The sequence below is a fragment of the Dipodomys merriami genome, unplaced genomic scaffold, assembly GCF_024711535.1.
Source record: "Dipodomys merriami isolate MVZ:Mamm:240054 unplaced genomic scaffold, mDipMer1.0.p SCAF_275, whole genome shotgun sequence".
NCBI classification, from domain to species: Eukaryota; Metazoa; Chordata; class Mammalia; order Rodentia; family Heteromyidae; genus Dipodomys; species Dipodomys merriami.
Genome location: NW_027204215.1, coordinates 705,490 through 732,269, shown reverse-complemented (window position 1 = coordinate 732,269; position 26,780 = coordinate 705,490). Strand labels below are relative to the sequence as shown.

Sequence of the window (26,780 nt, the reverse complement as noted above, 5' to 3'; positions counted from 1 at the left end):
GGGCTAGCTGGCCCACACTCGGGGAGGGGCGCCCTCTACTGCCCACAGGGCAGCCCGTGGCTGGGCTGGGGTGACCTCGGGGGTCAGAGGGCGGCTGGGCTGGGGTGACCTCGGGGGTCAGAGGGCGGCTGGGCTGGGTGACCTCGGCGGTCAGAGGGCGGCTGGAGGACGGCTGGGCTGGGTGACCTCGGGGGTCAGAGGACGGCTGGGCTGGCGGTGACCTGGGGGCCAGGGGCAGCAGCGTGGGGGCGGGCAGCAGCGCACACAGCCGTGGGATCGCTCAGTTTATTGGGGGGCACGGGCACTGAGCGGGGCGGGCGCGCGCAGAAGCCGGGGCGGGGCGCTTTTCCTCTTGAAGAACTTCCACTGGACCTTGATGGCGAGCATCCAGTCGCTGACGTAGAGCCTCTTACAAGCGGAGGTGCAGACATGCGCCTGGCGGGGGGGCGGGGCGGCGCCGCGGAGGGGGCGGGGCCGCGGGCGGGGGGCGGGGCCGCGGAGGGGGCGGGGCCGCGGGCGGGGAGCGGCGCCACGGAGGGGGCGGGGCCGCGGGCGGGGGGTGGGGCCGCGGAGGGGGCGGGGCCGCGGGCAGGGGGCGGCGCCGCGGAGGGGGCGGGGCCGCGGGCAGGGAGCGGCGCCACGGAGGGGGCGGGGCCGCGGGCGGGGGGCGGCGCCGCGGAGGGGGCGGGGCCGCGGGCAGGGGGCGGGGCCGCGGAGGGGGCGGGGCCGCGGGCGGGGGGCGGCGCCGCGGAGGGGGCGGGGCCGCGGGAGCGCGGCGCCGCCGGGGAGGGCCGCGCCGCGGGCGCCCTTGCTTCACTTGCCGGCCTTCTGCGCCTTCTGCGCCGATTTGGTGACCTTGCCCGCCCCGCCACTCTTCTTCTCCACGTTCTTGATGACGCCCACCGCCACCGTCTGCCGCATGTCGCGGACGGCGAAGCGGCCTGTGGGGAGGGATGCGTGAGCGGCGGCTGAGATGCAGCGCGCGCGTGCGCACTGGCCCAGACGGCATCCCGGCCCGGCGGCCCGCGCGACGCAGGGGTCCGGCCCGGCCTGTGGCCTGCGGGCAGGGCCATCCTGCTGGGAGGCCACTCAGCAACTCTGGGCCTTGCGCAAGTCATGTAAGGGACGCCATCGCCGGTCTGCCCAGCCACCTGCACTCAGTCACCAAAGCCAAGGGTCTCTTGAAAGCCAAGGGCCCCCACCCACGGCGCACCCCCTCCCCAGGGGTCTCCACTCTCAGCTGGGATGGGTGGCCGGCTCCAGGCTGCGAAGCCCTCAGCCCCCCCAGCTCATCTAGGAGTGGGTACCACCCTCAGCCCCCCCAGCTCATCTAGGGGTGGGTACCACGTTCAGCCCCCCCCAGCTCATCTAAGGGTGGGTACCACCCTCAGCCCCCCCAGCTCATCTAGGGGTGGGTACCACGTTCAGCCCCCCCAGCTCATCTAGGGGTGGGTACCACCCTCAGCCCCCCCCAGCTCATCTAGGGGTGGGTACCACCCTCAGCCCCCCCCAGCTCATCTAGGGGTGGGTACCACCCTCAGCCCCCCCAGCTCATCTAGGGGTGGGTACCACCCTCAGCCCCCCCCAGCTCATCTAGGGGTGGGTACCACCCTCAGCCCCCCCCAGCTCATCTAGGGGTGGGTACCACCCTCAGCCCCCCGGCTCACCGAGCGGTGGGTACTGTGAGAAGCTCTCCACACACATGGGCTTCCCGGGAACCATCTCCACGATGGCTGCATCACCAGACTTCAGGGACTTGGGGTTGTCCTCCAGCTTCTTGCCAGAACGCCGGTCGATCTTCTCCTTCAGCTCTGCAAACTTGCAGGCAATGTGGGCTGTGTGGCAGTCGATGACTGGTGAGTAACCAGCGCTGATCTGCCCAGGGTGGTTCAGTATGATGACCTGAGGACAGGGTTGCATGAGACCGTGAGGCATGCTGTGCATGGCTGCCTGAGGAGGGGAGGGTCAACACTAGGTGGAGGCTCGGGCATGGGGGTGACGCCTGGACCCCACCCCCACCCCCAGCCTGTTGACTGGGGAGGAGGCTCACACCATGGGGACCCGCCTCCAGACCCAACTCCAATGAACTTGTTGAACTCCTGAGAAGCCACTAAACAACAGCTAGCTACACTATTTGAAACCCCTGTCCATGGACCAGAGAGAAGGTAAGTGAACCTCACATTTGTTACAACCTACTGAAGTCATTTTAGAAATTTTCCTTCCACAAAGAGATGATCAAAGAGGGTACAACTTAAAAGATAGAGAATCATCAAGTGTTGCAGACCGAGCTGGGCAGAGGCGGAACACTCCTCTAATCCCATCTACTCAGGTGGCTGAGATGTACAGGTATGGTTTGAGGCCAACCCAGGCATTCCCATTCCCAAACTAACCAGCAAAAAGTAGGGCTGGAGATGTGGCTCAAATGCTAAAGCACCAGCCAAGAAAAGCAAGCAAGCTAGCAAGTGGAAGGCCCTGACTTCGAACCACAGCACTGCAAAATAAACAACCAAACATGGATCTCGCAGAGGCTGCAGTGGCGGGGGGGGGGGGGGGGGGGGGACTCGGCTGTCACTCTGCCTGCCCACCGGACGCCTCGAGTCTGGGTGGCCCCGTGCAGACATGGTGATTGTCATCCCAGCACCAGGTAAAGGGCTGCAGCCACCTCACCAGCAGGCCCTGTCCCGCTCTGGGAACGAATGCCCTCCGGCCACCACCCACCCCGGATGCCCACCTGGGAGGTGAACTGGGCGGCCTCCTGCGGCGGGTCGGACTTGCTGTCCCCACACACATTGCCCCGGCGGATGTCCTTGACAGACACATTCTTCACGTTGAAGCCCACGTTGTCCCCAGGCAGGGCCTCGCTCAGCGCCTCGTGGTGCATTTCTACCGACTTCACCTCCGTGGTGATGTTCACCGGAGCGAAGGTCACCACCATGCCCGGCCGAAGGATGCCAGTCTCCACTCGGCCTACGGGGACCGTGCCAATGCCTGGGCCCAGAGGAGGAAGGTGTGAGGGGCTTCGGGTGGGGATGTGGGGCGGGTCGTTTGGGCACAGAAGCAGAGGCCTCAGGAGCAGGGTGGGAGCGTGCTGCATGTCTGGGTAGGGCGGGGGTCCTGGAAGAGGAAGACGCTGAGATTCTGAGAGGTGGCGGTCCCCTGGTTCAATCAGGGGAGGAAAGGCCGGAGTTCCCAGAACCTCGAGGGCAGGAGACAGTGCCCTGTGGGGCAGGGTCCCCTCCAATGACTGCTCACAGCAAGGGGCGGCCTAGTTCACCCGGGGCCCCTGCGGTGGGCCCAAGGCCCTGCCCACCAGGGGCTCCCTGCGGCCCAGCACAGCCTCTGTCGTGGAAGGGCATCCACACCCCGCCCTTCCCACAGGTCTGCCCACAGCAGCCTGGGCGGCTGCCAAGATGACAGCCCGTCTTCCCAGTGAAGGGTTCTCTGAGGCCTGGGTCGCACAGTGGGAGGCAGACGCAGAAGCTGTGGCTGGGTGCTGGGGTCACACCTCGGGCTGGAGCCCCTGCAGGTCTTATCTGTGAGGGCCTATTGATCCTGTGACCTGTTTTTCTCATTTGTGGATGGGGACCTTTGGGGGGTGAAGTGTGAGTCGCCTCTGCTCCCACCTTCTGCCTCCACCTCCTGGCTCAGAGCTGAGTGCCTGGAGGGAGGAGAGTGGGTAGGGTGGACAGTGGAGAACCATGGATAGGGTGGACAGGTGGAGGACAGTGGGTGAGGTGAACAGATGGAGGACAGTGGGTAAGGTGGGCAGATGGAGGACAGTGGGTAAGGTGGACAGATGGAGGACAGTGGGTAAGGTGGGCAGATGGAGGACAGTGGGTAAGGTGGGCAGATGGAGGACAGTGGGTAAGGTGGACAGATGGAGGACAGTGGGTAAGGTGGACAGATGGAGGACAGTGGGTAAGGTGGGCAGATGGAGGACAGTGGGTGAGGTGGAGGGTGGGCAGATGGAGGACAGTGGGTGAGGTGGAGAGATGGAGGACAGTGGGTGAGGTGGAGGGTGGGCAGATGGAGGACAGTGGGTGAGGTGAACAGATGGAGGACAGTGGGTAAGGTGGGCAGATGGAGGACAGTGGGTAAGGTGGGCAGATGGAGGACAGTGGGTAAGGTGGACAGATGGAGGACAGTGGGTAAGGTGGACAGATGGAGGACAGTGGGTAAGGTGGGCAGATGGAGGACAGTGGGTGAGGTGGAGGGTGGGCAGATGGAGGACAGTGGGTGAGGTGGAGAGATGGAGGACAGTGGGTGAGGTGGAGGGTGGGCAGATGGAGGACAGTGGGTGAGGTGAACAGATGGAGGACAGTGGGTAAGGTGGGCAGATGGAGGACAGTGGGTAAGGTGGACAGATGGAGGACAGTGGGTAAGGTGGGCAGATGGAGGACAGTGGGTGAGGTGGAGGGTGGACAGATGGAGGACAGTGGGTAAGGTGGGCAGATGGAGGACAGTGGGTGAGGTGGAGGGTGGGCAGATGGAGGACAGTGGGTAAGGTGGAGAGATGGAGGACAGTGGGTAAGGTGGAGGGTGGACAGATGGAGGACAGTGGGTAAGGTGGAGAGATGGAGGACAGTGGGTGAGGTGGACAGATGGAGGACAGTGGGTGAGGTGGAGGGTGGGCAGATGGAGGACAGTGGGTAAGGTGGAGGGTGGGCAGATGGAGGACAGTGGGTGAGGTGGGCAGATGGAGGACAGTGGGTAAGGTGGGCAGATGGAGGACAGTGGGTGAGGTGGAGGGTGGGCAGATGGAGGACAGTGGGTGAGGTGGGCAGATGGAGGACAGTGGGTAAGGTGGAGGGTGGGCAGATGGAGGACAGTGGGTGAGGTGGGCAGATGGAGGACAGTGGGTAAGGTGGGCAGATGGAGGACAGTGGGTGAGGTGGGCAGATGGAGGACAGTGGGTGAGGTGGGCAGATGGAGGACAGTGGGTGAGGTGGGCAGATGGAGGACAGTGGGTGAGGTGGAGGGTGGGCAGATGGAGGACAGTGGGTGAGGTGGAGGGTGGGAGAGTGGGCAGGTGTACTGAGGGGAACGGGTCGTCCCCTCCAGAGTGGGTGGTGTGAGGAAGCCAGGCTCCGAGCTGGGCCCTGGTGCAGGGAAGGTGGTGGGGCTGGCAGCGCGTGAGCATGCGCCCTCACTCACCGCCGATCTTGTACACGTCCTGCAGCGGCAGGCGCAGGGGCTTGTCTGTGGGGCGTGTCGGGGGCAGGATCGTGTCCAGGGCCTCCAGCAGGGACACGCCGCTCGCATTCCCTTCCTTGCGTTCCACTTTCCAGCCCTTGAACCACGGCATCTAGAGGGGGGACACCGACAGAGCACAGGCCTGCCGTGGCCTCCGGCCCCGGGGCCGCCTACGGGCCTGGCCCTCAAGAACGGGCGGCATCAGGCACTTGTCTCGGGGTTGCCCGGGAAGGGGGTACGGTGGCCCCTGGTGCCTGGTGCCTGACTTCTGGCTCATTTCAGGGGAGGGGTAATGGGGGTTTGGACCACTGGGCCTTGTACCTGCCAGGCGGGTGCTCTGCCTCTTGAGCCCTGCCCTCAGCCATTCTTTCTCTGGTTATTTTTGAAAAGTGTCCCTTCTTGCTCAGACCAGCTGGACTCAGACCCTCCCGTCTAATGACATGAGAATGGCAGGCCATGTCCCACTCTCAGCTTTGTTTTCTGTTTTATTCTGTTTGGAGAGCTGGGGGGGGAGGGAGAGGGAGTGTGTCTGTGTGTGTGTGATGGGTGTGTGTGTGTGTGGTGGGTGTGTGTGTGAGATGGGTGTGTATGTGATGGGTGTGTGTGTGATGGGTGTGTGTGTGTAAGTGTGTGTGATGGGTGTGTGATGGGTGTGTGTGATGGGTGTGATGGGTGTGTGTGTGATGGGTGTGTGTGTGTGATGGGTGTGTCTGTATGTGTGTGTGTGTGTGTGATGGGTGTGTGTGATGGGTGTGTGTGTGTGATGGGTGTGTCTGTATGTGTGTGTGATGGGTGTGTGTGTGTGATGGGTATGTGTGATGGGTGTGTGTGTGTGATGGATGGGTGTGTGATGGGTGTGTGTGATGGGTGTGTGTGTGTGATGGGTGTGTCTGTATGTGTGTGTGTGATGGGTGTGTGTGTGATGGGTGTGTGTGATGGGTGTGTGTGTGTGATGGGTGTGTGTGTGTGATGGGTGTGTGTGTGTGATGGGTGTGTGTGATGGATGGGTGTGTGATAGGTGTGTGTGTGATGGGTGTGTGTGTGTGTGTGTCTGTGTGTGTGTGATGGGTGTGTGTGTGTGTCTATGTGTGTGAGATGGGTGTCTCTGTGTGTGTGATGGGTGTGTGTGTCTGTGTGTGTGTGATGGGTGTCTGTGTGTGTCTGTGTGTGTGTGATGGGTGTCTGTGTGTGTCTGTGTGTGTGTGATGGGTGTGTGTGTGTGTGATGGGTGTGTGTGTCTGTGTGTGTGATGGGTGTGATGGGTGTGTGTGTGTGTCTGTGTGTGTGTCTGTGTGTGTGTCTGTGTGTGTGATGGGTGTGTGTGATGGGTGTCTGTGTGTGTGATGGGTGTGTGTGATGGGTGTCTGTGTGTGTGTGATGGGTGTGTGTCTGTGTGTGTGATGGGTGTGTGTGTGATGGGTGTGTGTGTATGTGTGTGTGTCTGTGTGTGTGATGGGTGTGTGTGTGATGGGTGTCTGTGTGTGTGTCGGTGTATGTGTGATGGGTGTGTGTGTGTCTGTGTGTGTGTCGGTGTGTGTGTGATGGGTGTGTGTGTCTGTATGTGTGTGTGTGATGGGTGTGTGTGTGTCTGTGTGTATGATGGGTGTGTGTGTGATGGGTATCTGTGTGTGTGATGGGTGTGTGTGTGATGGGTGGGTGTGTGATGGGTGTGTGTGTGATGGGTGTGTGTGTGATGGGTGTGTGTGTGATGGGTGTGTGTGTGTCTGTGTGTGTGATCCTTGTCAGTACTCAGGGCTTACAGCTCTTGCTCAGCTTCCTCACTCATGGCTGGTGTTCTACCACTTGAACTCTGCCTCTGGTTTTGTTTTTTCTGTTTAATTGGAAATAAGTTTCTCAGATTTGTCTTCCCTGAGCTGGCTCTGTACCTTGATCCTCAGACCTCCACCTCCTAAGCAGCTAGGATTATAGCTGTGAACCAGAGGCCCTGAGCACTCTCCCAACGTTTTACTGGTTGAGATGAGGTCTTGAAAACTCTCTGCCAGGCGAGCCTAGAGCCACAGCCCTGCTAACCTGCATCCTCTGACTGCAGGCGTCAGCCGCCTTGCTCAGCCCTGGCTCAATGATTTTGTGCCTCTCCTGGCACCGGACAACTCACAACTCGCCTTTCTGCTCACGTCTTCAACCACAGGGACCCTGGGCCAACTCATCTTAAGGAAGAGCAAAGAGAAAAGGCCTTTGCCTCAGCCCAGACTTCTCTAGAGTGCATCTGACCCGTGAAGAATCCCAGCCCTGTCTGACTCCCGCAGCTCCCAAGCCTGTGGCCAGCAGGCTCCTGAACCAGACAAGAGCTGGGCAGAAACGGACAGAGTCCGGTGAGTGGCCTTGCCATGGACAGTGGCTAGCGATGCTCCAGTCCCAGAAGCTCTTCTGGATTCCACGGTGTCTCCAGGCTGGGCACTCCACCCTGGGCAGACAGTGAGTCCTCCCTGCATGGAGCTCCCCGGGGCCCTCCCATGGACAGGGACAGACAGGGGCCTTGTGCCTCCTGCCCTTGTCTTCACAGCAGATACCAACACCCCGGGTCCACCGTGGGCAGTCAGGCCCTGGCACTGGTCACAACAAACTCACAGCAAGTGCCAACAAGGGGTCCCTGCTGGTTAGGGGCTTCCTTGGGACGGTAGAGAGCCTGCCTGTCTGCTGCGACCTGTGTGAGGGTTGGTATGACCCGCGGGCAAGCAACACCTAGCAGAGCAACACGGAGGTGGGCTAGAGCACCCCTCACCCCGTGAGCAGTCTCTAGACTCTAAGCTGTGGGCTCTGTGCAGCTGGTCCAAAGCTCCTGACCGCCTCTAGCACTCCAATTCCATGCCACCTCCCTTGGTGGTTGCCTGACTTGGACCAGGGTCTCCTCTGAATGGACAGTTAGGAGCACCATCCCCGTCCCCATAAAAACGCCCCCCACCTCTGACCAGCCCTGGACTGCAGGCTGCTCAGCCTCAGGCCTCCCAGATTCCCCGCCAGAGCCAACCCTCCACCATCCTGTCCTTTTCAGAGTCCAGCCCACCCTCCACACTCTGGGGCAGGCAGCCCACGAGCCCCGGGGCCTGGCTGACCCTGCACAAAGTCCAGGGTCAAGACAATGCCTGCGAAAAGCCATCTTCCTTATCGTACGATTCTGGGGCCAAGACCCTCAATCCTGTGCCTGGCCACTGCTGCCCCTGGAGCCAACTCGGGGACCACACCTAGCAAGAGAAGAGCCCTTGGCTGCCCCCTCCCCGGCCGTGAAGGCCACACGGATGGACCTCCAGGACAGCCCCCCTACCAGACAGACACCCCCAGGCCAGTGTCTGACACAGCAAGGCTGTGGGTCAGCTGCGCCGACCCTGCTCAGCCCCGGGCCTCGCCCTGACTCGGCCTGGCCGGCGCTGGCCCCCGGCCGCCCCCAGCCGCCCCGGTACTCACGTTGGGTGAGGGCTCCAGCATGTTGTCGCCGTGCCAGCCCGAGATGGGCACAAAGGGCACGGTGGCGGGGTTGTAGCCGATCTTCTTGATGTAGGCGCTGACCTCCTTCACGATCTCATCGTAGCGCTTCTCGCTGTAGGCAGGCTCTGTGGAGTCCATCTTGTTGACGCCCACGATGAGCTGCTTCACACCCAGCGTGTAGGCCAGCAGAGCGTGCTCGCGGGTCTGCCCGTTCTTGGAGATGCCAGCCTCAAACTCGCCGACGCCTGCAGCCACGATCAGCACCGCGCAGTCCGCCTGCGCAGTGGGGGCCCAGTGAGCCTCCTCTGCCCTGCCCCCGCAGGCCCCCCCACAGGCTGTGCTGGCGTGGAGGACGGGGAAGCTCCCACCAAGGTTTGCATCGAGGGACCCAGATTTGGGAACCACTCTACCACCTGGGTGCTGCTGGATGAGTCTCTGTCCCTCTGTCCGTCTGTCCGTCCGTCCATGGGTGCCCCCAGGAACATCTGGTTGTGTAGTCTGACTGTCTGAGTTTCTCTATCCTGGCTTTGTATCTGTCTATGACGGGCACAGGGCATCCATATCTGCCCCCCCCCATGGTCCCAGCACATAGTGCTGGATGCAGGCTGAGGTCTGGCCCCTGACTCAGTTCTCAGGGACTCTGTGACAAATGCCCTGGTGGGAAGCACAGGAGACCCCAATGCTCTGGAGGAAGTACAGGGGTCCCCAGGTGCACCCCTCACGCTGCCCACCTGGGACGTGCCAGTGATCATGTTCTTGATGAAGTCCCGATGCCCCGGGGCGTCGATGATGGTGATGTAGTATTTGGTGGTCTCGAACTTCCAGAGGGAGATGTCGATAGTGATGCCACGCTCCCGCTCGGCCTTCAACTTGTCCAGCACCCAGGCATACTTGAAGGAGCCTTTCCCCATCTGGAGAGATAGGGGAGCCTCAGGGCAGGTTCTCAGGGCCCTGGCCTCCTGCTGGGCCGGCCCCAGGCCCCTGGACGCAGCGCATGAAAGGCGGCGGGGCCCTGAGACGCGGTCCCTGGCCTGCCTCGGTGCAGCCTCAGCCCACGGGATGCTGACAGGTCGTTGCCACCCAAGCCCACCAGCAGGTGGCGTGAGGGCCTAGAAGCTGACAGGCCCGGCTGACCCCCGCCGGGTGGAGAGCTCCCCTTTATCTGAAACGGGGTGCTCCTCACCCCTTCATCAACAAGAGGCAGTCACAGCATGGATTTGTGGCTGTCCAACAAAAGGCCATCTGTGTCATTTTTAATAACAAGAAGGAAAGGAAAAACTGGATGGGGTTTTGATGAGGCCTTGCTCTCCGCAGCGGGTAAAGATTCCCAACAGCTCAAAGGTACCCCTCCTCCCTCCACCCCCAGGATCAAAGCTGGCAGCCTTTCACAAACACTGGGTGCCTGGGAACTGTGGGACCCCACCCCTACCCCCACCCCCGGGCTGGGCAAGAACTGTGCTTCAGAACCTCCATGGACAGACACCTGCCCTTGGGGAGACTTCCAGAACCTCTGCCCTTGGGGAAGCTTCCAGAACCTCCATGGATAGACGTCTGCCCTTGGGGAAGCTGCTGGTCCCTGAGCACCCACTCAGACAGGCGCAGCCGCTTGCCCTACCCCCATGCCAAGGGTGGGGACGTGGCTCTCGGGCCAGATGCACAGGGTGGTGGACAGAGCACCCTGTCCATCACCATGGCAGGGCCTCAGGCCAAGGTGCTAGACAAAGTCCTCTCAAAGCCCAGGGATGGGGGCAGAGGATAGACCCTGATCTTGGCTCCTTCCCACTCACCAGCCTCAGCCAGGAGGGAGAGACAGAGACAGAGAAAGACAGACAGAGACAGAGAGACAGAGACAGACAGAGAGACAGAGAGAGACAGAGAGAGACAGAGAGACAGAGACAGAAAAAGACAGAAAGAGACAGAGAGACAGAGACAGGGACAGACAGAGAGACAGAGACAGAGAAAGACAGAGAAACAGAGACACAGAGACAGAGACAGAGAGACAGACAGAGAAAGACAGAAAGAGACAGAGAGAGAGACAGACAGAGAGACAGACAGAGATAGAGAGACGGAGACAGAGACAGAGAAAGACAGAAAGAGAGACAGAGAGAGACAGAGAGACAGAGACAGACAGAGACAGACAGAGAGACACAGAGAGACAGAGAGAGAGGGATAGAGGGAGAGGGATGAAGGAGATGGAGGGGGGAGGGGGAGGGAGGGGGAGGGAGCGCGCCAGCCCCCTCATCCTCAGAAGGCGCTGGAGCCCTGCTCTGGGCAGGCTCGGGGATAAGCAGCCCTCCCCCAGCCTGAGGAGATGGATGTGCAGGCCAGCTGCCCGTCAATCGGCTATTAATAGCAGCCCTGAGCCCCAGCCTGGTCCTGGGATGAGAAAGGGCAGCACCAGGCCCAGCCCCAGCTTCAGGCCTCAGGGGCCTGCGAAGCTCTAGCCCTCCAAGGCCCGGCGGTGGGCCTGTGCAGAGCAGGGGCCTCACCTCTCTGGTCCAACCCCTCCCCCCCATCGTCCCCCCCTGCCATCTTCTCTGGTCTGGACCGGGGCACACAGGCCCCGTGCCCAGGAGGAGAGCCGTGTTCCAGGGGCCAGGGCTGGAGCCGGGGACCCCCCCCTCACCTCAGCCGCCTCCTTCTCGAACTTCTCAATGGTCCTCTTGTCGATGCCCCCGCATTTGTAGATGAGGTGGCCGGTTGTGGTGGACTTGCCTGAGTCCACGTGACCAATGACCACAATGTTGATGTGCGTCTTCTCCTTGCCCATTGTGCCGGCCTGGGGAGAGGCTGGGGAGGCTAGCACACCAGGGGCTGCTGAGTGGGGGCCTCACCCTCACCCACCCGAGGCCGGGCCGGCTCTCCGCCCCTCTCCCTCCAGGCCTGGTCCCAGGCGAGCCAGGCGGGGGTGTCAATGCCCGGGGAGCCTCCTCCCCAGGGCACGGCGCGCGGCGCAGCAGCAGGACAGCGGCTCCCGGTGATGAGTCACCGCCGCTCCCGGGTGCCCTGTCCTGCGTGTCCTCGGGCTGCCACCAACCCCAGCCCCCACCCTCGGCAGCCGGCAGCCCGGGCAGACACCGCGCCCCACCCCCACCTGCTGCCACCCGGGAGAGGCGGCCAGCGCTCCAGCGCCCCTCCCCGGCGGACGGCGCCATCTTCCTCCCCTCCCGGCCTGCGGGCTGGCGTCGGGAGGCGGGCGGGCGGTGCCGGCCTCGAGCCCCTCAGGGCCGGGCAGAGGGCAGAGGGCAGAGCTGGGAGCTGAGGGTCCCCGTGCGGCCGAGGCCAGGCTGGGGTGCTAGCCGCCCAGTCGCTGCTGGGGGCCTCGGCCGCACCTTCCCCCTTAGCCCGGTGTGGCCGGCTCGCCCGGCTCGGCCCGCGCCCGGAGAGCCCAGGAGGGGCCGCGGCCTGGGGCGGCGTTCCCGGACGCCCAGCCCTCAGCCCCCTCCGCACCGCGGGCCCCAGGGCCTGCCCGCACCCCGCGCCCCGCAGCCCCGCGCCCCGCAGCCCCGCGCCCCGCAGCCCCGCGCCCCGCGCCCCGCAGCCCCTCAGCCCCGCGCCCCGCGCCCCTCAGCCCCGCGCCCCGCGCCCCGCGGCCCCGCGCCCCGCGCCCCGCAGCCCCGCAGCCCCGCAGCCCCGCGCCCCGCAGCCCCGCGCCCCGCGCCCCGCGGGGCAGAGCCGCCAAGGTCACGGCGGGCGCCAGGCCCGGGAGGATGCGCGCGGGCTCCGGACCGCGGCGGCAGAGCGGCCGTCCTTACCGAGCGAGCGGGCGGGCGGCGGGCGGAGCGGGCGAGGTCCCGGCGGGCGGCGGCAGTGTCGGCGCGGCGGTTTTATCCCTGCAGGAGGGGTCCTCCTCCGTGCGGCGGGCGGTGCGGTGCGCGCGCCCTGCGCTAGGGCACTGCGGTACCGGGGAGGCGGGGCGGGCGGGGCGGGGGGAGGACGCGGCGGGGGGCGGGGGGGGACGATCCGCTAAGACGCTCCAATGAGCGGCGCGCGCAGACGGGAGGCGCGGGGCCGGGGCGCGGACACAGGCGGGGCCAGGCCGGGGTGCGGGGCCGGCGTGCGGGGCCGGGGCGCTGGCGGGGCTGGGGCATGGGGCTCAGGGCCGGGGCAAAAGCGGGGCCGGGGCGCAGGCGGGGCCAGGCCGAGGCGCAGGGCGCGGGGCCGGGGCGCGGGGCGGAGGCTGGGCCGGGGCCGGGCTGGGGCGCGGGGCTGGGGCCGGGGCCGGGCCGGGGCGCGGGGCGGAGGCTGGGCCGGGGCCGGGCTGGGGCGCGGGGCTGGGCCGGGGCCGGGCTGGGGCCGGGCTGGGGCGAGGGGCGCGGGGCGCGGGGCCGGGGCCGGGCTGGGGCCGGGGCTGTGCCGGGGCTGGGGCTGGGGCCGGGGCTGTGCCGGGGCGCTGGGCGCGGGGCGGAGGCGGGGCGCGGGGCTGGGGCCGGGGCCGGGGCCGGGGCTGGGCTGAGGCGCGGGGCGGAGGCGGGGCCGGGGCCGGGCTGGGGCGCGGGGCGCAGGCGGCGCCGGACTGCGCTCCGAGCCCCAGGACGCACCGAGCCTACGCCTCCCACATGAACAGGGTGCCCAGAAACCGCTCCGGCCGGGTTGGGGCGAGGAGGGGCCGTGTGTCCCACCGTGCCGAGACCGTGCCGGGGCGCACGCGGCCCGGGCCCGGGGCTCCCCGGGCTGCCCGCAGACCCAGCCCGCCGCCCCGCCCCAGCCCTCTCCTCCAGGCCCGGCATTGCCTCCTGGGCAGGTGGGTAGAGGTATCGGCCGGTGTCACGAAGCAGGTCGCCCACAGCCTCCCCACTGGGCCCCAGCTGGGTCCCTCCCGGGACCCTCCTGGTCACCCCACGCAGACGCCGGCCTTCTCCTGGCCCTACTCCACAGGGTCCTCACCCCTGCGGGGTCTGCAGGCAGGGTGGACAGCAGGGGCACAGGGGACACAAGAGAGGCGCCCGCCCCCCCCCAGCCTCCTGGCTGTGTGAGGAGGGGCACGGGCGAGGGTCTGGGCCCGCCTGGGGGCCCGGGCCTGCGCCCCAGCCAGGGCAGTGGGGCCTCTCAGATGGCCTGACACTTCCGAGGGCTGCTGACCATGTCCGTTGGGAGCCAGGAATTAAAAATAAACCCTCCAGCCCTGCCCCGCTGGCCGCTGCCCGCCACATTCGGTGCCTCCTTTTCTTGCCAGGTTGGGCCAGGATCGGGATTGGAGGCTGGCTGGCTGTAGGTGCCGTGATTGGCCAAGGCTGGGCAGGCAATGGTCAGATCCTGGGGACTTCCACCGGTAGGCAGGGCCCGGGCACCCCTAGCTCCAGGGTCTGCATCAGACACACTGCTTCCTGCACAGTCTGGCCACCGTCTCACCCCCGGACAGCAGTGAGCGGGCAAGGTCGGGACCAGGGCCTCGCACCTGGCCGGGGACTGTGCCACCCATACCACTGGCCACAGAGAGCCAGTGCTGTCCTCCCTGCGGGACTCTGCCCTGACCTGGGGCTCCCTGGCCGCCCTCCTGTGCCTACGTAAGGTAGCGATGCAGTGTGGTAAAAAGCTAGCCCTGCAGGGTAGCTCTCATGCTGTCAGTGCCAGGCGACAACCAACAACCCAAAGTACCGAATGATCGGGACAGTGCCGGGTGACAGCCCCATGCACCAAGTAACTGCAACTGTGCTAAGTGACAACAGTCCAACAGTCCAAGAATCCCTATCTACAAATTCTCCACCTGCTGGGTAGCTACTGTTGCCATCTGAATGAGCCCCTCGAGTCCTGTCAAAGGCTTAATCCCAGAGCTGGAGACCAGTGCCTGTCATCCTAGCTACTCAGGAAGCTGAACTCTGAGAATCCCCGTTCAAAGCCAGCCCAGGCAGAAAACTCTGTAAGACTCTTATCTTCAATTAACTACCAAAAAAGCCAGAAATGGAGGTGAGGCTCAAGTAGTAGAGTGCTAGCCTTGAACAGAAAGCTCAGGGACAGTACCCAGGACCAACACCAAAACTAAAAACGAAACAGAAAGAAACTTAATCCCAGGACAATAGTGCTGGTAGTTGGGGTCTTGGTGGGGGTGTCTGGGGGCCCACCTCAGCCGTGGGTTCGTGACCCCTTTCCCTCTGTGGGGGTGTCTGGGGGCCCACCTCAGCCGCGGGTTCATGACCCTGGAAAGGCTGTAGGAAGGGTCTCTCCTACTCTGCACCCCACCATGTCACACCTCAGCCAGCAGCCCTGACCACGAGTCCAGTGTTGATCTTGGACTTCTAGCCACCAAAACCACGAGGAGTAAAACTCTGTTCTTCATAACTTCCCCAGCTAATGGTCTCCTGTCAGGCCAAGTGGACTAGGATGGCCGAGAACCATACAAAACAATACTGAGTAACTACATCAAACACAAGATAGTGACCAGAATTTCCATGCCCTGTGTGGGGAGGAACTGAGCACAGAGAGGTTAAGCATGCTGCCTGAGGTGACACAGCGAGGAGGCTCAGGCCTTGGCCAGGCCAGTGCAACGTCCAGTCAGACTCGGGTCCCACCCGCGGCCACGACCTGTGCTGACTGTCCCCTCTCCGAGTCGGTCATCACCACCGGCGGGGCCAGCTAGGCAGGGAGGAGCGGCAGGAAGGAAATGGGCTCTCCTCCTCAGCCCCCTCCTGGAGCCCTGGGGCCCATCCCTGAGCTGTTGGGAGACTCAGCAGCCTCCCCTTTGGCTGGCTGGGGTTTCACGAGCTTGGGAATGAAGGTCCAGCTAAAATTAACTATTATCAAGCTGTCAGCCCTGGAAATAAACTTGCTTCCCATTGGGTGCCGGTGACGTCACTTCGGGTTAATAATAGCTCAAGTGCACAGAAGCCACCTGTGCCTTGCCTCCTGGGCCTCTCCTGACGGTCACCTGTGAGCCACGGCCCCGGGGCACTGCAGATGGCTAGTGCTGGGCCCGACGTGGCTGGACAGGGGCTTGGGGTCAGAACGAGAACCAGGGTGGACTGTCTGTGGATGGCCCAAGCCCAGCCTCGACCCCAGACTGCGTGCACGTACATCTTACCCGCCCTCCTCCCTGGCATGCAGGGTCCTGAATGGCCACCGGGCCAGGTCCTCCCCGTGGCCACTCTCACAGCACCAGGAGCCTCGCAGGCCAGGAGCTCTTAGCTCAGCTCCTCTTGGAAAAGCCATGACTTGCCTTCCCAGGGGCTGGGTGGTGGCCGGTGCTGGGCAGACCAGCCAGCCAGACCAGGGCCAGCGTGGCGGGGCCCAAGCCACCCTCAAAGCTCAGGCACGTAGTCAGGGAGCCCCAAGCCCCAGGGAGCCGTTGCCGCGGGGACGGGCGGCACCGCCGGCGGGAGGCTCCTCCCTCCTCTCCAGGGATCTCAGCACCGGCTAAGGAGCCCAGAGCGAGCCCAGGGCTGGGCTTCGGGCACACTTCTGCTCACCAACAGCCCATGGCGGAGGGAGCAGCGGGGCCTCTGCAGTGCTCATCGAGGACCCAAGAAAGAGGGTGAAGGAGGAGGCCAAGCTAGCCCAACAGCGCCGGGGTCAGGATGTGGGCAGGGCCAAGAGGACTGGAGGGGGTTCTTCAGGAGACGGGGAGACGGCTCTTCTCCCTCTGGCGGCCCCCGACCCCTGGCTGGACCCCTTAGCACTCGCTGGAGTCCGCTCCCTCAGGTGAGCTAGCCCTGGAAGAGGGGCGGTCACACGGTGCTGCCCGACGCCGCCTGGGGACCTGACACCAGGTTCAGGGGGGCCTGGGAATCCCGGGGCGAGGGGAATGAGGAGCAGGGGAGGGGGCGGGGCGGCACCCCGGGCTGGGCAGGACGGCACCCCGGGCAGGGAGGGGCAGGACGGTACCCCGGGCAGGGAGGGGCAGGACGGTACCCCGGGCAGGGAGGGGCAGGACGGTACCCCGGGCGGGGCGGGGCCGGGCTCACCAGCACACACAAGGAGGCCAGAGCCTCCCCACAGCCCACGGCCACACCAGGGGACAGGAGGACCCCACGGCCACACCAGGGGACAGGAGGACCCCACGGCCACACCAGGGGACAGGAGGAAGACACCACGGCCACACCAGGGGACAGGAGGAGGACACCACGGCCACACCAGGGGACAGGAGGAGGACACCACAGCCACACCAGGGGACAGGAGGAGGACACCACGGCCACACCAGGGGACAGGAGGAGGACACCACAGCCACACCAGGGGGCAGGGCAGGGGGGGCCATCACGGCCAGGAGAGAGACCTTGAGTGAGCACACACACATTGTGCAGGTGGCCCTGATCTCGGAGCACAAGCCTGCCAGTAGGCAGGACACTCAGCTACCCAGCCACAGCCTCGACAGACACCAGTGTCCTGACCCTCCCCGAGTCCACGGCCAGCTGCTGAGCTGTACGCCATACCTGCTTCCTCCACAGTGTTACGCTGAGCTGTACACCGTACCTGCTCCCTTCACAGTGTTACACTGAGCTGTACACCATACCTGCTCCCTTCACAGTGTTACACTGAGCTGTACACCATACCTGCTCCCTCCACAGTGTTACGCTGAGCTGTACACCGTACCTGCTCCCTTCACACCGTTACGCTGAGCTGTACGCCATACCTGCTCCCTCCACAGTGTTACACTGAGCTGTACACCGTACCTGCTCCCTTCACAGTGTTATGCTGAGCTGTACACCATACCTGCTCCCTTCACAGTGTTACACTGAGCTGTACACCGTACCTGCTCCCTTCACACCGTTACGCTGAGCTGTACACCATACCTGCTCCCTTCACAGTGTTACACTGAGCTGTACACCATACCTGCTCCCTTCACACCATTACACTGAGCTGTACACCATACCTGCTCCCTTCACACCATTACACTGAGCTGTACACCGTACCTGCTCCCTTCACAGTGTTACACTGAGCTGTACACCGTACCTGCTCCCTTCACAGTGTTACACTGAGCTGTACACCGTACCTGCTCCATTGACAGTGTTACACTGAGCTGTACACCGTACCTGCTCCCTTCACAGTGTTACGCTGAGCTGTACGCCGTACCTGCTCCCTTCACAGTGTTACACTGAGCTGTACACCGTACCTGCTCCATTGACAGTGTTACACTGAGCTGTACACCGTACCTGCTCCCTTCACAGTGTTATGCTGAGCTGTACACCGTACCTGCTCCATTGACAGTGTTACGCTGAGCTGTACGCCGTACCTGCTCCCTCCACACCATTATGCTGTGTTGTACGCCATATTTGCTCCCTTCACAGCGTTTTGCTCAGCCGCAAGCCATACCTGCTCCATTCACACACTGTCAGTTTGCTGCCATCATTGTAAACACCTGGGAGAACCTACTTAGGGGAGAAGAGGTCCGTTTGGCTGTACTTCTGGAGGCTCCAGGCCAGGCTGAGCCGGCCCTGGGCTGAGGCGGCGCATCACCGCAGAACAGTCTCTTATGTCCTGTTAGGAGGCAAAGCCGAGAGAAGAGGGTGGGCTCTACAAAGCAAAGGTGGCCCCCACATACCAAACACTGCCCCTCAAACCCTCTCCCCTCCCACCAGCCCTACTCTGAGGACCACCGGGAACCGCCAAGCCCAGCACACACCCTCAGGGCTGGGAGACTCCGCAGGCAAGCAGGGCGTCCCAAGCCCTTCTGTGTTTGGGTGACATCAGCGTTGCCTCCTCCTCCTTGCAAATTCCCAGAGGGCTGTGTGGCTGAATCTAGGTAGGCATTGCTGCAAAGTGCAGTCCTTCCTGAACCAGGGGCTCACGCCTGACATCCTCGCTCCTCAGGAGGCTGAGATCTGAGGCTCCATCAAACCAGCAGAAGTCCAGGTAGGAAAGTCCATGAGACTCGTATCTCCAGTTAACCATCAAAAGCCAGAAGCAGAGCTGTGGTTCCAGTGGCAGGGACAGCATCTAGGCCCTGAGTTCAAGCCCCAGGACTGGCATTAAAAAAGACAGGGCTGAGAGTTCAGAAGTGTGGTTTCAAATCATAGAGTGCCTGCTAAGCACACGAAAAGCCCAGAGTTCAAACCCCTTCTCCCCTCTGAGAAGGAAAGGAGGCCGGCCAGGCTGGCGGGGTCCACTAGTCCTGGCCGTTGTCTATGATGTTTTCCTGCTCACTGCTCTCTGGCGGCCGCAGCCTGGGGATTTGGCTACTCAGCCACGCCATGACTGACCCCACGCCCGGCCCGCGTCTGGCTCAGCAGCGGAAGGGCGTGCTGAGGCAAGGCTGAGTTAGAGTTCTTGAGGCTGCCCGGCAGCTCCTCCTCCAGCTCAAGGCCAAGGTGGCCATTGCCTAGGGAACCACAAAGGCCTCTCAAGGCCAGGAGTCTCAGTCACCCAACTAGAAACAGGGACCTCAGTTCTACAAACCGAAGGACCTGGAAATACTTGCAAACGGTACATGTTAAGAGACATACATCGCTCTAATAAACAAAGAACTCTTACAACGCAATAATCAAAAGACAAGCTATCCAATTAAAAAACACAAGCTCTGTAGCTGGAGGTATGGTTTCAGTGGTAGAATGCTTGCCTAACAAATACAAGGCCCTGAATTCAAACTTCAATATCACAAAAATAATAATAAATCTAAATAAATATGAGACACCAATAAACACATTTACAACCTGCTTAGCATCACGGTCATCAGGGAAATCAAAATCAAAATCACCACACACCCACGAAGGGGGCTGTCATCAGAAATAAAGAAAACAGGTGTTGGCAGGTGTGGTGCAGGTCTATGGGAATGGCGTGGCATGCTCTCAGTGAGCAGAGGACAGAAGATGGCCTCTCCTCTAATAGAACCATGAATGACGGAGAAATTCCACTCCCCGAGCAACATGAACATCAATGTAGGCAGAAGTCCAATCCGCAAGCCAGAAGGTGGACGAACACACCTATCCATCGGCAGGTGCATGGACCAAGTATGGTGCATAACAGAGAATCATTCAGCCATCAAAAGAAATGAATGTCTGACACATGCCACTCGTGGGTGAATCCTGGAAACATTGAACTGAGCGAAAGAAACTACGCAAGAGTCACAATGGGCTTAAGTCCGCTTGCATGAAGTTCCCTCCCTTCAGGGACGTTACACTCTGTTACGTATCTGCAGGTGTTTATTAGATCTAGAAGTCCTTTGATGGAGTCTAAGTACAGGATGATCATGTGCAAATAGAGAGGATCCTACTTCTTCACCCTTTTCTTTCTCCTGCCTTCTTGATCTGGGCAGGAATTCCAGGACCTCTGAGTGGCAGTGGAGAGTGGACACGCTTGACTTGTTCCTGACCTTAGGGGAGATTATTTCCCGTATCCCCCATTTCATATGAAACCAGCTATAGAGTGCTCATACATCGCTTAGTTAGGTTCACCTCCTCCTCAGAGTTTCTTACCATAAAATGATGTTGGATTTTGTCAGTTTCTCTACATCAGTTGAGATAGTCATGTGATTTTTGTTTGGTCCTGTTTATACGTTGTACTGCATTTATTGATTTACATACATAAATCCTAGGATGAAACCAATTTGTTCATGGTGTCTACTGTTTAATGTGCTGTTAAATTCAGTTTACAAGGATTTTACTGACACTTTTTGTATCCATGTTCAATTATTTTCTTTGTAGTTGTTTGTCTCTGGTTTGGGAATGAATGTAATCTTCACGTCACAGGCAGTTTGGGAATGTTTCTTCCCTTTCTAATTCATGGAAGACGCTGGGGAGTACTGGTGTTGATTTTTCCTTTAAGGTCTAATAGAATTTCACAGTGAATCCACCTGGTATTTGACTCTTCTTTGCTAGAAGACTCTGTTTTCCTTTAATCCCATTGTTTGTAACCGCTCTGTTTAAATGGTTAATATCCTGTTGGTTCTATTGGGTAGATCACCTGTATTTAGAAATCTATCCATTTCTAGAATTTCAAGTTTATCTACAAATAAGTTTTCAAAGAATTCCCTCATGATCCTTAGATTCTTTGGCATTTATTGTGATGTCTCCCTTTCATCTCTAGTTTTTATTCATCTGAGTCTTTCCCCTCCTTTTGGTCAAATTGGTTAGGGATCTATCAATCTTATTATTCTTCTTGGTGGGGGGCAGTCCTGGGGCTTAAACTCAGGGCCTGGGCACTGCCCCTGAGCTTCTTTGTTTGCTCAAGGCTAGAACTCTACCACTTGAGCCAGCACTAATTCTGGCCTTTTGTGTTTATATGGTAATGAGGAATTAAACCCAGGGCTTCATGCTTGCTAGGCAAGCACTCTACCACTAAGCCATATTTCCAGCCTTTATTCATCTTTTCAAAGAACTTTTTAATTGATTCGTTGTACGGTTTTTTTAAGCTTCTATTTCATTTATTTCTGCTCTATCTCTCTATTCCCTACTATTTCTTTCCATCTGTTAATTTGGGGTTTGTCTTTTTCTAGAAATTTGAGGTGTATCATTAGGCTGAGAGCTCTCTGTTCTTTTGATATGGGCACTCATGGCTATAAATTTTCCTCTTAGCACTGCCTTAGCTGATCTCAAAGGTTCTGTATCCCAAAGTACCAGTAGGTCATTTTCATTTTCATTGGTTTCCAGGAACTTTTTGATTCTTCTCTTTATTTCTCCAGCGACCCCATTCATCATTCAGTGATGTGTTTTTCAGTTTCCGTGATTTGAATGTTTTCAGTAGTATCTTTTGCTTGTGAGTTCTACTTTGATTCCACTATGGACTGTCATCTGCCTTTATCATCTACTGCTTTTCCTTGTATCTGTAATTAGGGCCGGTGCATTTCTTCATTCCCAATTTGCATGCCACCTGATTGTCCTCCTTGCCTGGGCATTGGTGATATGGTGAGGCAAACAGTCCCATCCTCCTCCCAGCCGAGAGGAAGAACCTAGCTGAAAACACTTGGCCCATGCCCCTTAGTTGATTAAAGCCGTTATTTTCTGTTTCTTCTTTGATGGTAGTATCTACCAGGAATGCATGTTGACTTTCATTCATTGCTGACTCTCTCTTATTTGATCAAAAAGTACTTACAGGTGCTTGTCGGTACTTTACTTTTTCCTGAAGTCTTTGTTGGACAATTCCAACATCTGCATTATCTCATCACTGATGCTGGTTGGTTGTCACACTCTGTATGAATTGAGATTTTTCCTGGAATTTTTATGCTGAGTAATTTTGGTATTTTTCCTAAGGCTTGGCATTTTTTGATGAATAAACACTGATTTGCTTGCTGAATGTCTTTGGTTGAAATCCAGAGTACTAAGATGGCGGTTGTAGACAGCACCGCCCAGGATTCCGGCGCACGGGGGCTGATACTGTTTGCTCTTCACCCCTTCTGGCTGCAAGACTTTGGTATCTTTTATTACACCGTTTGCTCGTTCATCACATGTCTTGAAGTCTACTATGGAGCCGATACTGCTTCATTGAGGACCCCATGGTAAACACAGATCTCGCTTTACCAGCCAGCAAGTATGTTAGACTACTTCCAACAGCGACAGGCACAGTAAGTCGCAATAATGTCCAGAGATGTGTGTGTGCTGTGTGTGAGCTTAGGGCTCAGACATGCTAGGGAAGCACTCCACCATGGAGTGATAGTCCACCAAGCTCAGGTCTGAGCATGTACAGAAAGCTTCATCAGTTCAAGACAGTAGCCCCATGAGCTAGATACTTCTCTGCTTGACAGACAAGGAAACTGAGGCACAGAGAGTTTTCTAGCTGCTGTTGTCCCAGGACTTCACCGGTCCACCTCCAGAGCCACCTCCATCATAATCACTCGTCACTAACAGCGGTCTTGTCCTCTTCGGCAGGTGATGCCAGCTTTGGAGACCAGCTCATTCGAGCCAGGAAGCACTGCAGCGGAGGCCAGCGAGCCTTCTCACCCCAAGGCCCAGGGGCAGGGCCCGGGCGGGTGCAAGGACCCCCCCGGGCAGACAGAGGAGTGGCATGGGCGCCGGCCCTGGCCAGGGGCTGGCACAGCTCAAGCCCCTGATACCTGTGGCTGGAGAGCAGCACAGGTCCAGAGTGAGTTGGCAAGGCCTCTGCAGGCAGGAGCTTCTGCCACCATCACGCGCCTGTGGCAGGGGCCCGGCCCGGAGGGGGGGGGGGGGAGTTACCCTTGGGACTCAAAGCCTGCAGCCGCCAGCTGGTATGGACGGTCAGCAACCTGCTCTCCATTAGCACAGCGTGCGCGACAGATTCCCACCCACATCCAATTCCTGCGCTCGGAGGCCAAGCTAACCCAGCCCTGCAGACCTGAGTCCCCAGCTGTACTCCAAACACACCATGCAGAGGAAAGGGACTGAGGTCCCCGAGCTCACGCTTCCAGAGCGCAGCCCCTCTGCCGGCCGACACTGTGTGGGAGGGGCTGAGCCATCCCCAGCCGGAGACGAGCAGGCTGGACCACAGGCCTCATGGCTCAACTGCTGTACTCACCCATGCCTCTCTGCCCAACAACGAGAGGACCAGCCTCCACTGAGCACCTCAGAGGAGACAGCGTGGTCAGCATTCACCACCGTTTTCACAGAGGCTGGGGCTGGGTATGTGGAGACTGAGGCGCCTCCGGCCTTCTCTCCTCCCTAACCAGCCTGCGCCAGGGCCGCGATGCAGCCTCCAAGAGCTACAGTCTCCTACCATGCTGCAGTCCCACCGCCTGGGAGGCTGAAATGGGAGAATAACTAAGCCCAGCCACCCAGGGTCAAGCAAGGCAGCGTAGCAAGAACTGCCTGTCTCTGTAGAGAAAGAGGGATGGGGCCTCCAGCAACGCTCCTTGCACACGCTAAGTTGAACAGCTATTTCCACAGAGCTGAGGCGATCGATGACGAACTCACAGACAGAAAGAGACTTCCTCGGGTTTCTGAGTGGTACAGCTTGAACCAGAACCCGCCTTCTGATTCCCAGCCAGAACTCTTTCTCCATATCAGAATCTGTGGCATGTGTGAGGATGCCTAACACACACTGATCTTTCCACAAGTGAGAAGTCTCTATTGAAGAACCCAGTTCTACCCATTGAGAGTTCTCTGCATTCTTGCTTCTGCCTAATCAAAGCTTTTGGCACCCAGAACTCTCTTTTCAACAATATGTGCTTTGCATTTCTCAAACCTATAGCATCAAGGGGTGAAGAAATAATGTAAACATTGACCCAAGAATAAATGAAGTTCAAATGTTTAAAGCACGTGGGAAATGCAGCTCAATGTCTTTTTTAAAAATACATGATGAGGGGGCTGGGAAAGTGGCTCAGTGGTAGAGCGCTTGCCTTGCATGCCTGAGGCCCTGAGTTCGATTCCTCAGCACCACATAAGCAAAAAGAAAAAAGCCGGAAGTGGTGCTGTGGCTCAAGTGGTAGAGCGCTAGCCTTGAGCTGAAGAGCTGAGGGACAGCGCCCAGGCCCAGAGTTCAGGCCCCATGACCAACAACAAAACACATGATGAAAAAGAAATAACCAGCCCTTTTGGCATGGCAATGTCGCTCAGCTGGTAGGATGCTAGCCAAGGAGTGAAAGCATCAGGTATCCAGTTTGAGTCCGGGTCTCAGACCTAAAAGAAGAAAAGAAAGAGATGTGCTGGTCATAGTGCATCAGGGTCATCTCACCAAGAGCAGGAGAGACCTGCTGTATGAAACAGATAAGTACTAAGGTTTCGATTTCTTAGAAAAGAATTGTCAAGGGCTGGGAAGGGGGCTCAGCAGAAGAGTGCTTGCCTAGCATGTATGAAGCCCTGGGTTGGGTTCGATTCCTCAGTACTGCCAGAAGCAGAACTGTGGTTCAAGTGGTAGAGCGCTAGCCTTGAGTAAAAGAAGCTCAGGGACAGTGCCCAGGCTCTGAGTTCAAGCCCCAAGACTGGCAAGGAAAAAAAAAAAAAAAGAATTGTCAAGTTAGGTCTGCAAACAGCACAAAGGGCGAATAAGACTACATAGCAACAATATAATGTAAAAACTAAAATACAGCATAGAACAGGAGGTTGAGATCTGAGGACCGTGATTCAAAGTCAGCTTGTGCAGGAAAGTCTAAGACTCTTGCCTCCAATTAACCACCAAAAAGCCAGAAGTGAGCTTTGGCCCAAGTGGCAGAGCACTAGCCTTGAGCACAAAAAGCTCAGAGACAGCACCCAGGCCCTTCGTTCAAGCCCCAGGACCAGCACATACACACACACACAACCTAAAACACATCCCTAAAGTACAAGTGTGCTCATTTAGATATTACTACCTGGCTAAGCATAACTACTGTTATTGCTAATCCTACCTGTGTCACTACCACAGCTGTTGCTATCCATTTTTGGAGAACCTAATACCTGCCAGGAGCTACTTAATACTTCATATCCGTGATTTGTTCGATTACCAGATCAACTCCACTTGATGAAACAAGGTCAGCTGTGAGTGATGGAACTGTAGCTGCAAATAGATCTGACTCATGATCTGCACTCTTAAAGAGAAGGGGTGGCACATGCCTATAAGACACTCACCAAAGAGGCAGGAGGGTCTCCAGTTGGAGGCCAACTTGGACTCATAGCCAGAACCTGTCAAAACAGAAACCAGCTGGGCGCTGGTGGCTCACACCTGTCTTCCTAGCTATTCAGAGGCTGAGATCTGAGGATCACAGTTCAAAGCCAGCCCAGGCAGAAACACGTGTGACGCTCTTATCTCCAATTAACCACCAAAAAGCTACAGGTGGAGCTGTGGCTCGGGTGATAAAGTGTTAGCCTTGAGCAAAAACAAACACTCAGGGATAGGCACCCAGGCCCTTAGTTCAAGCCCCAGGATGAGAGAGACAGAGAGAGGGAGAGAGGGGGAGATGGAGAAAGAAGGGGAGAGGGAGAAAGGAGGGAAAGAGAGAGGGGGGAAGAAGGGACGAGAGAGAAAGGGAGGAGGGAGAGAGGGAGGAGAGAGAAAGAGGGGAGAGAGGAGGGGGAGAGAGAAAAAGGAAGGGATAAAGAAGAAAAGGTTCAACTATAAACACAGTGGACTGTGATTCCGTTGGTGGATGAGGTGGGGATTGAACTTGGGCCCTTGTGCTTGGGAGTACAGGAGCTGGGTGACCCAGACCCACGACACGCAAGCCGGGTGCGGCCTGCAGCCCTCCCTCCCACTGCCCCACGCTCCATCCGAGGCCCGGGCGGGCGGGCTGTCGGTCGGGCCAGCCTCCGTCCGAGGCCCGGGCGGGCTGTCTGTCTGTCGGTCCGGCCAGGCCTCCGTCCGAGGCCCGGGCGGGCTGTCTGTCGGTCCGGCCAGGCCTCCGTCCGAGGCCCGGGCGGGCTGTCTGTCGGTCGGGCCAACCTCCGTCCGAGGCCCGGGCGGGCTGTCTGTCGGTCGGGCCAGCCTCCGTCCGAGGCCCGGGCGGGCTGTCTGTCTGTGGGTCGGGCCAGCCTCCGTCCGAGGCCCGGGCGGGCTGTCTGTCGGTCGGGCCAGCCTCCGTCCGAGGCCCGGGCGGGCTGTCTGTCGGTCGGGCCAGCCTCCGTCCGAGGCCCGGGCTGGCTGTCTGTCGGTCCGGCCAGGCCTCCGTCCGAGGCCCGGGCGGGCTGTCTGTCTGTAGGTCGGGCCAGCCTCCGTCCGAGGCCCGGGCTGGCTGTCTGTCGGTCCGGCCAGGCCTCCGTCCGAGGCCCGGGCGGGCTGTCTGTCGGTCGGGCCAGCCTCCGTCCGAGGCCCGGGCGGGCTGGCTGTCGGTCCGGCCAGGCTCCCCCCGGCCCGGGGCGGGGAGGGGCAGCCCAGGCTGTCGGTCCAGGCCCGCAGCAGGCGCGGGGAGGCCGGCTCTTCGCCTCGGGGGCCCAGCCTGCGTCTCTGCCCCCACAGGCCCCGCGGGGCTGGGCACATGCAGAAGGCCCCGCCCTGCCTGCACGGGCCGGGCCACCACGGGCCCGGGCGGCGCGGGCCAGCTGGCCCGCGCATGCGCCGGGCTCCGGGAGCTGCTCCGACGCCGGGCCCCGGCGGCCGGAGGGCGGCAGGGCGGGGCCTCGTGGGGCCAGGGGGCGGGGCCTAGCTGGGGCACCGCCCCCTCGGCGCGGCTGCGCACTGGGAGCGCGCTCTTCGCGTCCAGCCCCCTGGGCCTCGAGCGTGCGCCGCGGCCCGGGAGCGGACGGCGGGGCGGGGCGGGGCGGGGCGGGGCGGGGCGGCGGGGCGGGAGCGGACGGCGGGGCGGGGCGGGGCGGGGCGGGGCGGCGGGGCGGCGGCCCGGGAGCGGACGGCGGCCCGGGAGCGGACGGCGGCCCGGGAGCGGACGGCGGGGCGGGGCG

The 26,780-nt window shown here is 60.4% G+C and overlaps 1 protein-coding gene across 2 annotated transcripts; it reads right to left on the bottom strand.

The window, feature by feature from the left end:
• Positions 1-271: 271 nt before the first annotated feature.
• Positions 272-12,516, bottom strand: LOC138837769 (elongation factor 1-alpha 2). Of its 2 annotated transcripts, none has more exons than XM_070036751.1 (8): positions 12,393-12,516; positions 11,264-11,436; positions 9,369-9,548; positions 8,617-8,913; positions 5,155-5,305; positions 2,732-2,988; positions 1,668-1,902; positions 272-941 (listed from the first exon to the last, which is right to left on the bottom strand). In XM_070036751.1, the coding sequence occupies exons 2-8, from the start codon at positions 11,405-11,407 to the stop codon at positions 814-816; spliced, it is 1,392 nt and encodes a 463-aa protein (XP_069892852.1). In that variant the 5' UTR covers positions 11,408-11,436; positions 12,393-12,516; the 3' UTR covers positions 272-813. The 2 variants fall into 2 exon arrangements, with proteins under 2 accessions (XP_069892852.1, XP_069892851.1); XM_070036750.1 differs by having other exon boundaries at positions 11,264-11,416.
• Positions 12,517-26,780: the final 14,264 nt, after the last annotated feature.